Source organism: Arctopsyche grandis, chromosome 8 (genome assembly GCF_051622035.1).
Source record: "Arctopsyche grandis isolate Sample6627 chromosome 8, ASM5162203v2, whole genome shotgun sequence".
In the NCBI taxonomy this organism is placed as follows: Eukaryota; Metazoa; Arthropoda; class Insecta; order Trichoptera; family Hydropsychidae; genus Arctopsyche; species Arctopsyche grandis.
Genome location: NC_135362.1, coordinates 6,380,097 through 6,392,955, shown reverse-complemented (window position 1 = coordinate 6,392,955; position 12,859 = coordinate 6,380,097). Strand labels below are relative to the sequence as shown.

General features: G+C 30.8%; 1 protein-coding gene across 1 annotated transcript; it reads right to left on the bottom strand.

Annotated features, from left to right (window-relative positions):
* Positions 1–10,237: 10,237 nt before the first annotated feature.
* Positions 10,238–12,250, bottom strand: cold (coiled). The gene is made up of 3 exons (XM_077435761.1): positions 12,149–12,250; positions 11,530–11,828; positions 10,238–11,452 (listed from the first exon to the last, which is right to left on the bottom strand). Exons 1-3 carry the CDS (start codon positions 12,198–12,200, stop codon positions 11,375–11,377), a joined length of 429 nt encoding a protein of 142 aa, XP_077291887.1. The 5' UTR covers positions 12,201–12,250; the 3' UTR covers positions 10,238–11,374.
* Between the last annotated feature and the right edge of the window lie 609 nt (positions 12,251–12,859).

Below are 12,859 nucleotides of genomic sequence, written 5' to 3'. Positions count from 1 at the left end.
ATAATAAGTGAGTTCCAACACCTCTTTTTTTTAAAAAAGCCCTGGTTTTACCACAGTTGAAAATTAGCATAGAATTATTTGATTCCTTAAAAAAAATCGTTTGCGAAAAATATAAGATAATGGTATCTTAATAGAATTGGGTAACAACGAAAAGCCAGTGGCGGCTCATGAGAATTCACAGTGGAGGGGCTGCAGAGATGAATCGGGCTGTAGTAGCTCGTTGACCCCACCGGTGACCGAATGGAAATAAAAATAGCATGCATGTGTACTATAATGGGAGGGCTGCAGCCCCGCAGCCCATATGGACGAGCCGCCACTGTCGATTATTCACTTTATTTGATGACTGGGAGAGGTTGCTGTTGACCATATATGTGGAGGTATAATATTCCGTTAGTCACAGACATTACTAACAAACTAACCAGTAGATTCTATGACAGAATCACTAATAACCATAGTAACATACTTGTGGAGAGTCTCGGTGATTACAACAAATTGTCTTTACCCCTCAGGCATAAACAAAGATTACCTAAACACAATCTGCTTTAGATCGTCGACTTAAGAGAGTATTTAGTTAATATTAGATGTATGTATTATGAGCATCTATAAGAATTGTAAATAGATTTTTGAGCTATTTTTCCTATTATGCGGTACATTTACATTAGAATAATATAATGCTATGATTACTAACAAAATTAAATTAAAATTGTAAAATAGAAAATGATCAGTAGCTATTAAAATAGATATTAGATGTATTGTGAACATAATTTAGTAATAATAAAAAACATTTAAAAATCAAAATCAATGTATGTGGAGGGATGTAGAAGACGAGGCAGATCAAAGAATTAAAACTATTCGACTCTTAGTTGCTGATTCTTAAAATGAACAATTTTCCGATCAAATGAATGATGTGATTGAATTATTTATATATTTAACCCTAAGTTTAATGATTCAAAGCACGTATGAAGTGAATGGATAGTGCTTTAATTATTCAAATGAACGGGCGATTAACGAAGGCGCTTGTATTAACGGCAATCGCTGGAAAATCGTCGTTAACGACCCAACTAGCGTTAATAACGCGTTATTAAACCGTACGTTCGAGTCTAGACCGTCTGTCGTCGTGAGGGAAGTTGCTTAATTAAAACTACCGCTCAACCGGAAATTGAGATATTTTGAAATAACTTCAGTTGAAATATAAGACTTACATATAATATATATAAGACTTACATATAGTATATAAGAAAATTCCATCGATTCGATTTAATGTGAAAATGTTATATGTATGTATATGTATATACATAGTTGAGATTGCGTTGAACGGAAGTTCGAACGAGAAGAATCGTTATTGAATCACAGAAATAAGGATTGCTCGAAAGCTGTTAAGCGTTTTCAGGAAATCGTTCCGACGATGCCGGCGAAGAAGAAAAAGATACAGACGTCGCAAAAGTCGTGTACTCGTCTAACTTTTTATATTAGATTAAGATTTCCTGCCGAACAAAAGGGGCGAGTTGAATCTACTGGGAATACTGGGAGAAATTCTGATCCAACAACTCTGTCCACCTGACTTGCTTACAAATTTTGATTTTCAACTTAAATTCAAATTGATTAATTGTAACAAAAATATATTTCTGGGTTCCAAAATATATTTGAGGATTGAGACATAATTGTCAAATTTATTATCTTTTTTTATTTATCTCAAAAAAAAAAGAAAATAATAGCATGTCAAAGACAAAACACTAATTTATATGTTTTCAATGTTTCGTTTTTCATTTATTATTGAAAAAAAAACATTAACATATTACAATGCAAGCGCTGAAAGCTGATAACCAAATAAACAAATACCAGTTATCAAATATAACTTCTATCAACTGTCGATAACAATTTAAAGTCTTTATAAATAAGTATTTTGCAAGGGGGGGGGGGGGTAAACTATTATAATATTTTTTTGTTTATTTTTTAGCAAAATTTAAGAAAAATTATTCGGTGCTAGTTGCTAAGTTACATGAAAAATAAATACATAAATAAGTAAATACGTAAATAATACAAGTGTAAATACCGCGTGATAATAATAATACAGACCTAAAACATATTTTTTGAGGATTTGATTTGAAGTTTTTGTGCTCTTGATCGCCACTAATGGCAATATACAATACATAATTACCTAATAAATACCTGTATGCACATAATTGTGCACTCGGTAAAATATCGCAATTCGGATCAACGGATTTAATAATTTAAAATTTAATTAATTTTTTTGAAAAAAAACTCTTTTGTTTTCGCCGGCCGATCATGTGAATGAAGTGATATGCCGTGTCTTTTTCCACGATATACGATTCGAAGAGGAGAAAGAGAGACGGAGCATGGTGTTAACAGCCAGTACTTCGTACACACGCACCCACGCACGCATTATACAATTATTATATACAATATGTACATATGTATATTATGAAATTCATGCATATGGCTTGCTGACGGATAATCAAGAGTATATTTTATATGTGTTTTATACTAGCCAAATCACCCGGCGTTGCTCAGGTGTGTGAAAGTTGGAAAAAAGCTCTTCCAATGGTTCTGGTACATTCCAAAACCCATATATACATACATATAAAGTCTTAAAGTACTGTTACGTACACCGCCGAGTAAGTGCAATAGGACTAGGCCAAGTAGCATCCCAGAGACTGGGTGACCGTTGTAATTGGTTTCAAGGATTATCTCCAGACTAATTGCAAGTAGGCTAAACAATGTCCATCGAATTGGCGTAGTAAGCGGCACCCGATCCCTTCTCAGAACTGACCGATACCGTGGGACTGAGTGTCGTCGGAATACATATCCGAGTACGTGACCATAACAATAGGTAAACGAATCGGAAGTCGAAGATGTCCTGAGAGACCTGCCCCTTATAAGGCGGTACTTAGGCGATATCAAGACATTCTGGACGGAGCACTGCCAGTGCGTGTATATCCTTAATCACCAATAAATGCTGTGACACGACTTTGGCCTTTTACTTGGATCCTCCACCCACCCCTACGAAACACTAATATGAGATAGTATGGTAATTCGAAATTGAAAATTGTGGATTTATGTAGCGATCAAAATAACAAGCATTCGTCTTTATGTGGCAAAAGTAGTAAATGAAGAAGATTTTCGACAATTTTCGTTAGTTTATTGTTTAGAAAAAAGCATTTTGTAAAAGACCAAACAAGATATTTACATTTCGATTTACATTCTAACTTAAATCAAAATTAGTCATCAGACGTCTAACATGTTTTATTTAACGTCTATTGATATATCTAAAAATATGTATAATAGTGAGAAAATGTTGTTTAGTAACGATTTGTTTATTTACCTATATAATGGTGTGTTGTGAAAACAGAACATGTAATCAGATACAATAACAAAACAAACAAATACCAGTTTCAGCGATGCACGTCAGCAGAAAACACCACAGATAGCAGCCGATTTTCCCTCGCATTTTGATGAAGATTTTCACTAGGATGGAAAATGTGAAAAATCGATTGTGACAATTGGGGGTTTAACGCGCGTGTTCCAACGCTACGCAAACCACGTCCTCGCTAAACGGAAGCTGCGATCTCTCTGACCGGGAGGAATGAGTGGGTGGTGGGTGGGTGGGGGATGAAAGGGAGAGGGCGTGTGGTTCACTTCAATACGTTACGCAATGTCCACTCCCTCTCTATATACATGTACAATATGAAAAGCACTTTCTTATTTGTCATTCACTTTTTTTTAGAGTTTTAAAAACTTGAACGGATGGTGTTTTTTTTAACAATTTTGCTTACATTATCTGCTGAATACATTGAATATACATTGTGACACTATTTTTTACAAGGTTTATATTAGTTTCAATTCGTCCGCTAATACATAACTGTTCTGAGCACAATCGTGCTATTTGTATGTCTGTAAGAATATATTTATCAGGACACTATTGTTACGTACGCCGCGGATTAAGCGAATAGGATCCCAGAGACTATGTGACCGTTCAAGGGTTATCTGTTATCGGATTAACTTAGTGCTTGCACTTAGACCAACGGATATCTGTTATCGGATTAACTAAGTGCTTGCACTTACTTCCAGGATTATATCTGTTCTCTAAGTGCATTTAGGCTAAACAATGACCGTTATTAGGCTTTTCTCAGAATCGGTACGGGGAGATCCAATGTCATGGAAATACATATCCGAATACGTGACTATACAACAGGTAAACAGATTAGACGTCCTGAGAGATCTACCCTTTATAGGGCGGTACGTAGGCGATATCATGTCATTCGGGACTGAGCACTGCCAGTGCGTGTATCTCCTTAATCATCAATAAATGCTGTGAAACGACTGTTGGCCTTTTACTTGGATCCTCCACCCACCCCTACGCAACACTATTTTATTTATTTATTTTTTACTTATACCAGAAAGGCCTTACAGGTACGGATCCCAATCGAATATTTGAGTATTCGAATTATTCGTCAGATTTTTCAGCCATTCGATATTCGAATATTTCGTCAACTATTCGAATATTATTCGTACATATATGTATATGTTTAAAAAAAAAAACCCCAAAATCAACATGAATGAAGAAAATGAAATATGTAATGGGGATAATTTTGATGAAAATGACGATTTACCGGAAGATGAAATGCCTACATGTGAAGAAACGGTTTTTTATTCATTAAATACAGAAATGTTTCACTTTTCAATCAAATCACTTTTCGATCGATAATAATCTCTACGAAATTTTAGATAATATCAGAATAATAATACTAATCTTTAAGAAGTCACCCGCGAAATATGCATTTTTACAAGAAATCATAATTAAAAAAGAAAACATCATTTTCTGAAATTAAATTAAGATTCTTTATATTATATTTTGTAAATTTATTTTTAATTGCAATTTTCTCAATTTTACTAAACTATCTTATATTTTATGTGTGTGTGTATTTTAGTTTTGTGTTTTTTTAATTGTTTTATAATTATGTTTTATTAATTTTAATATATTACATATACAAATATAATGTAATTGATGCTTAGCACATATGTAATTACCTTTTTTTTAATTTTCGAATAGCTCTTGATTCACTATTCGATATTCGAATAGTTGAATTCGACGAATATTTGGGATCCCTACTTACAGGTAGCCCCAATGCGCCTCCCTGGCCAAGAACATTGTACATTTGATACACGTATTATTATACAGCAGAATAGACTAGTATTTATATAAGCATATAATGCTTTGAACAAAGTGGTCACGGGTTCAAATTCCGCTGGTTTATTCTGGTTTGGATTTGTGACTCCAGGTCGATCGTTTCCTATCAGAGTTTGCCAATTTGTCTGATTTTCATTGAAACGGTTCCAACAAATTGGCAACCTTACCCAATTTCTCGCAAAAGTCTCGAATTTCGCTGAATCTGACCATAAATGTCTGTGGATGTTAATTGATATGTATTTACTGAATTGTTTTAAATTTATAAATTTGACCATAAATGTCTATGGATGTTAATTGATATGTATTTACTGAATTGTTTTGAATTTATAAATTTGACCATAGATGTCTCAAATTGGCAACTTTTCTCATTTTCTCGCAAATCTCGCAAAGTTTCCAGCAATCTCGAATTTCGCTGAATTGTATAAAATGCTGCAAATTTACACATTTGACCATAAATGTATTTGTGGATGTTAATTGATATGTATTTACTGAATTATTTAAAAGAAATGCTGTGAATTTACAAATTTGGCCATATATTATATGTATGTCTCGTGGATGTTAATTGATATGTATTTACTTTGTGTAATAATACTTGTATCAAATGTACAATGTTTTTGGCCGGGAACACGCACTGAGGTTACCTGTTAGGCCTTCCTGGTATAAAAAAAAAAATCATACAAAGTAAATATATATCAATTATATCCATAGAGACATATACGAGTATGTATGGTCAAATATCTAAATTTTCATTTAATTATAGTTCCTATGACTTTTATTACTGTTGTATTCGTTGACATTTCCACTGGTTGATTGTGGAAAGGAATTTATACCTGAATCAAAATCAGTTTTAAATTTAACTTTATTTTTGTTATATTTTTTTGAGAAGGATATTTATTTATTTATTTATATATATTTTAGCTATCAAGCTAATTAAAAAATACATCTTAATTATTATACTTAACTCTAAAATTTATAAATAACTTATATGTACTGTCCCTCACAGAGGTGTCTCTTCGCACCTCGCAGGAATGCATCCATGTTTTTAGCAGACCTGACGCACTCAGGGAGGGCATTATACATGAGCACACCCCTGTGAAAAACACCCCCAGCCGTCGTATTCTTTCTTACTCTACTTACAACTAGTTTGTCTCTGTTTATCTCTATTCCTTATTATATAATAATCAAAATACTTAGGTAATAACTTATGATCTAACTTATAAACAAAAGACAATGTACTAATATTTAGACTAATTCTAATACTCATCCATCCTAATTCATCTAACATACTTCCAATACTCTTAAATCTACTCACATTCAAAATAGCTCTCATAGCTTTATTCTGTATTTTTTGCATTTTTTCTAAATGTTGGCCACTAAACAAATTAAGCACAGTGGCACAATAAACCACATGTGGCAAGACAATTGAATTAAACACTAAAATTTTACTTTTTTTACTTAAAATATTTCTTAATCTACATAATACACCAACTTTTCTAGCCATTTTTTTTATTATATAGTCAGCGTGCATTTTAAAATTTAGTCCTGAATCTATGTATACACCTAAGTATTTTATATTTTCAACTTTTTCAATTAACTTATCATCAATTCTAATTTCATTCAATATATTTTTATTTTTACCATTCAACCACATCATTTTTGTTTTATTCACATTCAACTTTAATTTATTTTCACACAACCAGTCATTCACATAATTTAATTCTATATTTAAAATCTCAGACATTACATCAACATTCTTTCCAATTATATATATCAATGTATCATCTGCAGACAAATGTATTTTACACATCTTAATTACCTTAGCAATATCGTTTATATATAATATAAATAATAAGGGTCCCAATTTGGACCCTTGCGGCACTCCATGAGGTGTTACAAATTCAGAGGATAACACCTTATCAATTTTTACTATTTGCCTTCTATTATTTAAGTATGATTGAAGCCACTTTAATACTATACCATTTATTCCTAACTTATATAATTTTTGTAATAAAATATTCCTATCTACTGTCTCGAACGCTCGCTTAAAATCTAGAAAAACTGCTCCAACAACCATGCTAGATTCATCCATCGTCTCCATCCAATCAGAAACCACCAATTGGATAGCGGTTTCTGTTGAATGTTTCACTCTAAATCCAGACTGTTCCACAACCAAACAATCATTTATACTAATGAACTCTTTCAATTGAATCATAACGATTTCCTCCAGCATCTTCTCAACAATTGGTAACATATTGATGGGCCTCATTTCACTGGCTTTATGTGTGCCAGTAACCTTTGGTACCGGTACAATAGTAGACACCTTCCATGCATCCGGGACGGATCCCACTTCTAACGATTCATTTATTAATTTCAGTAACTGAGGTCCAACCATGTCCCAAGTGTTGATTAAAATATCTAGAGTCAATCCATCCATACTAGAAACTGATTTCATGCCCTTCAATACACCATTTAATCCCCCCATTTCCACTAATTTAAACCCAAATTAATATCATCATTCACACTATTATGCCTTGTTTGTATTGAATTAACTATATCATTCACACTATTGATGTAAAACTCATTCAATCTTTCAACCATATCCTCTTTATCATTATATACTACCCCCTCGACTTCTAATTCATTCAAAGAAACATTTTTTCCCCCGGAAATCAAAGTTTTAATTATTCGCCACATTTTTGTGGGATCTTTTTTTGCACCATCAATATTTCTTTCATGCCAATCCCTCTTCGCATTACGTAAAACATTCACACATTTATTCCTCTTTCTTTTATACTCTAACCAAGCCTTTTCTAATTGGATTCCATCCATAGCCTTAATAATTTTATATCTTTTATAACTAACATTCTTATCAACTAAGCTTTCCTTTACTTCCTTGGTAAACCAAGGTTTCAGCTTATGCTTATGCATGATTCTTGTGGTTTTTACGCATTTACTTTTAGAATATGTTATATTACGATACATTATCTCCCACATTTCATTCACACTATCACCATCCTTTCCCCATACACACTCCTTTAACAATTCATTCATCAATTGATAATCAATGTTTTCTCTTTCAGTCACCTGCATATTTTTAAGTCCTCCGTTACTAAACCGCTGTCCCAAAAACATATTGACAATAGAATGGTCTCCTATTTTCGGTACATCTTTCACCTCACACCGCAAATCCATTATATTTGTTATAACCAAATCAATGAGAGAGCTTGATAAATTATTCACTCTCGTTGCTTCCGTCACTTTTTGTTTAAAACCCAATTCATTTACCCAATTTCTCAACTTTTTTACATAAAATTCTTCTGTCTGTAACCAATTAAAATTCCAGTCCCCAAACATAATTATATTTTTACTCACATCTATACTTCTTTCACTCAATTCTTCTAAAAATTTAAGAAATCTTCCACTTCTACCATTCGGAGAGCGGTAAATTACTAGCAAAAACACAGTAACTCCATTCACAAGCAGATCCACACCAATTGTCCAAAACTCACCATCAACCTTATTAACTATTACATTACCGTAACTTAAATCATCCCTTAAATACAATAATACCCCACCCGTATGTCTAGAATTAGAGTCACATCTCAAAACACAATATCCATCTATATTCAGCTCAAAATCTTCAAAATCACTAGTTACATGCGTTTCACTTAAACCTATAAATAATGGTTTTTGATTTACAATTAAACTCCAAACCTCATCCTTGTGAGCAAAAAAACTTTGTACATTTATACCGATACCTTTTGGTGGTTGCTATATATTATTATACTTAATTCTATTTCTCATTAATTCTATATTTCTTTTATATACACTGCACTTAGTGTCCAACGGTCCGTGATTCGTGTTCAAATTTAATTTTAATTTATTATTACTCTTAAAGCAATTAATACATTTTATTGTTACATCCCTCGCTTTTGTGCCCTTCTTCTCCACATTTCGCACATGTCACCTTGTTTCTACAATCCACCGCTTTGTGATTAAATCCGTAACAATTTAGACATCTTAGAATATTAATTTCTTCAAAAACCCTACATCTATCCCAATTTATATTTACTTTTCCATCTTCAATTAATCTTTTAAATGTATTGCAATCTACTTCCACTATCGCATTATATTTATTATTTTTTCTACTTTTCCATATTTTTAACACCTTCAATTCACCATCATTTATAACTTCTTGATTTTGATTCATCAAACACTCAGCCAACTGTTCACTTGTAAGTTCCTCCGACATATCTACAATTTTAATTTTGGGATTTTTTAATTCCCCTCTTTTAACATTGTAATTCTCCCCTAATTTATTTTCTACTTCTTTTATTAATTTAATACTATCCTGTGCACTGATACACGTTACAACGATACCCCCTTTACCGATTTTTTTAATCCCTTGTATTCCTATTTTTAGTTCCTTGGGTTTTATTACATTTTTGCACTCTTCTTTTGTTTTGTCCGTTTCTTGAATTTTTTTTGGAACTATTATTGTTACGTCTTTATTGTTAAGTGCATTTGCATAACTTAAATTATTTTTATTCTTATTTACACCCCTTTTTAAAATGTTTAATTCACTGTTGCTTTTTAATATATTTATGTCTTTTTGTATATTGTTTTTCAAATTTTTAAATTCACTTCTTAACTCACATATTACATCCAAAAATTGTTCCTTATCATTATTTTCATTTTCACAAATATATTCAACTAATTTTTTTACTGATGTAATTAAAAATGTCTTATTGTCATTTGATATACTGTTAGTTTTTGTGGTCAAAATGTCCATAATTTTTTTTTCAATCGTTATTACTTCACTTATGCGTTCTGATGCCATTATTATACACTTAGAACGTACACATAATTATATATTACAAATTTATTTTTATTTTTTTAATTGTTACAATTTCGTTGCCCAAATCGCCACACACGTAATCAACGTCTGTACACGATCACGACAAGAACAAGATATGGGAAATTCTGATACATTAGGTAAGGAAAGAAAAATGAATCGAAAAAATCTTTCACTTTACGAGATCAATACAATATTTATTGAAAATTCGTATTTGGTATTTGATTTTCATATACAAAAAGAGAAAAAATACTACAAGGAAAAAAATTGCAATCCACAAATCATCATTGTTTATTTTTTGATTAATGATTTAACAACAGATTTTTTTTGCATATACATACATACATATATACTTTTATCTAGCAAGAAAAATATAATTTTTTTTATACAGGTTTTTCATTCCAAATGGACCCTTTTTACTAATTCTTTTCCAATTGACCGTTTTTCATTTCAAATTGACCCCTTTTCAATGTCAATTTGAAATGAAAAACCTATATAATAATTTGGAATGAAAAACCTATATATTATTTTTTTTGTGTGACGAAAATGACAATTTATTATATTTTCAATAATATTTAGTCAAATAATTTTACCATATTTAAGATATTATTTGTAAAAGTTCATTTTATAAAACGTTACTTTTCATGCTAGGATATGACATGTACAATGTGTACATAAACATATACATATTAAAAAAAAAAATTATAAAGATCTCTATCGGAAGGCACAATTTTTATAAATATTTGTACAGTCTTGCTGAGTAATGTGATATATTTATGAGGCACATTATTTTAATAAAAATATTTGTATAAATAAAATAATTTGTGATAAAAATATCAATTGGACGGTATAAAACTTTTAAAGATTAATAAAAAGAAAAGTAAAGCCTAGTTACATTTGACAGTCAATATTGAAAATATTAAAAAATCTTAAAAATATATTTTGTTACAAAATATGTAAATTAACAATTAAAATGTAAAGAATAAGTCATGATCATAACTACATTTTTTTTCGAGTTGAACGAATGTTCAATTATTTATTTATACTATTCGTAATTGAAAAAATGTTTATTTTCTGAAAGGTAAAACTTACTAATTGTCAGAGGAATATATTATATATTCAACATATTTATACAAAACATATAAAAAGTAAAGATAAAATCAATGGACGGATTTATCTATCATTCAATATATAAAAAAATCAGATCTTTGTCGCATAAAATAAGAATAAATCTAAAAATATTTTGTACAGTTAAAATGGTACAGAAAACAATACTGTCAATACTTCTTCATTGTATAAAAAATATTTTTTCAATATTTGTAAAACAAATATACTAGTAAGGTAGTAACAAGTGTAACGATGCTGGACTTCGTCGGTGTGCTTCCACTCTGAAATAAAAAATAAAATATTATTTCAAGAAAGTACAGACATATAAAGACATGGTAATTACACAGCGATAACTCACAATGATGTAATAGTTGCACCTATCTCCCTGGCAGCATTCAGAACAAGACCAATCCTCGTACCATATGTGTGTGCAGTATTGCATGTTTCGCTCGCGAGTTTTGATACACTGCGATTTAGTCGCGCATTTCTTGGATATGTAATACTGTTTGAGGGCACCCTGAGACCAGTAAGGTGTGCTACCCCAACTGATCTCCGTCATGCAAACATCTTCGAACTGTTCACACGTCTTTATTGACTTGGTGCATTTTTCGTTGTTATCTTCTTGCTGATCGCATACGTAACATTCCAAAGCGTGGCCTGAAATGATTTCAAAATAATTAAAATCAATATATCTCTATGTATAATGTTTACTTAGTATGAAATTACACATTAGAAATTTAAACAATTTTTGTGGTATTTGAAACAGTTTAACCAAGATTTTTTGTTTTTATTATATTTATGTATATATTGCAAAGGAATATAAGTTTAAACTAATTAGTTCAATTATACCATTACAGGTTAAGGATGAGTCAGATTTATACTGCCAAAGTCTATACTTGGCAAGTTTATACTTGAAATTATCATTGGTATATTAAAAATAATATAGAATTGAATGCTTTCCTGATGATTATACTTACAAATTGTGTAGGATAATAAAAATACTGATATAAACAGACAGAGTTGAGCCATCGTGACGGCACGCCCCAATATTTGTCAACGGTTGTGGACGCAACAGTGCTAATAATGGCCAACTACCATTTCTGACATATTCGTTAAAAATTTATAAAATTTTAATTATTACAACTTAAATCTACAAAATTAGTAATAAATTAAAATGTGTTTTCATTAAAAATATGTTTATATAATTTTAAGATTGAAATTAGAAAGAGAAAATAATAAAAGTCTATAATAATAATAAAATAATATAATAAGTAGGAAAAATTACAAATACATACATACTCAATTCTATATTCTATAAAACACTTTTCTGTACATGAATTTAGTACTGCCTTATTGGACATAATTGTTTTATATCATTAAATTTCAATAATTGTCCGAAAGAATAGCAACGACAAATACGATTTTGTGAAATATATCAATACTATTACACAAAAATGAATATAAATATCTAATAGGTGTTATACATTCATTTACGTTTCTGTTTTTTATTTGAGTTTCAGTTTTCATTATACTCCTAGCCAGGGTTTTTTTCTCATGTGACGCATTGGAACAGTGTTCCAGCATTTTTTATGTTTCAAACAAATATTCTATATTATATAATTTGAATATAATCTTTTCCAATAAAAAAAACTCAACAAGTGAGTTTCGACACCTTTTTTTCAAAACAA

Bases quoted from the DNA above. Each gene is read 5' to 3' on its own strand.
- cold (XM_077435761.1), bottom strand. From the start codon at position 12,200: ATGGCTCAACTCTGTCTGTTTATATCAGTATTTTTATTATCCTACACA. The intron at 11,829-12,148 runs GTAAGTATAATC...AAATCATTTCAG, and splicing joins TTTATTATCCTACACAATTT to GCCACGCTTTGGAATGTTAC. The intron at 11,453-11,529 runs GTGAGTTATCGC...TTTTTATTTCAG, and splicing joins GGTGCAACTATTACATCATT to AGTGGAAGCACACCGACGAA.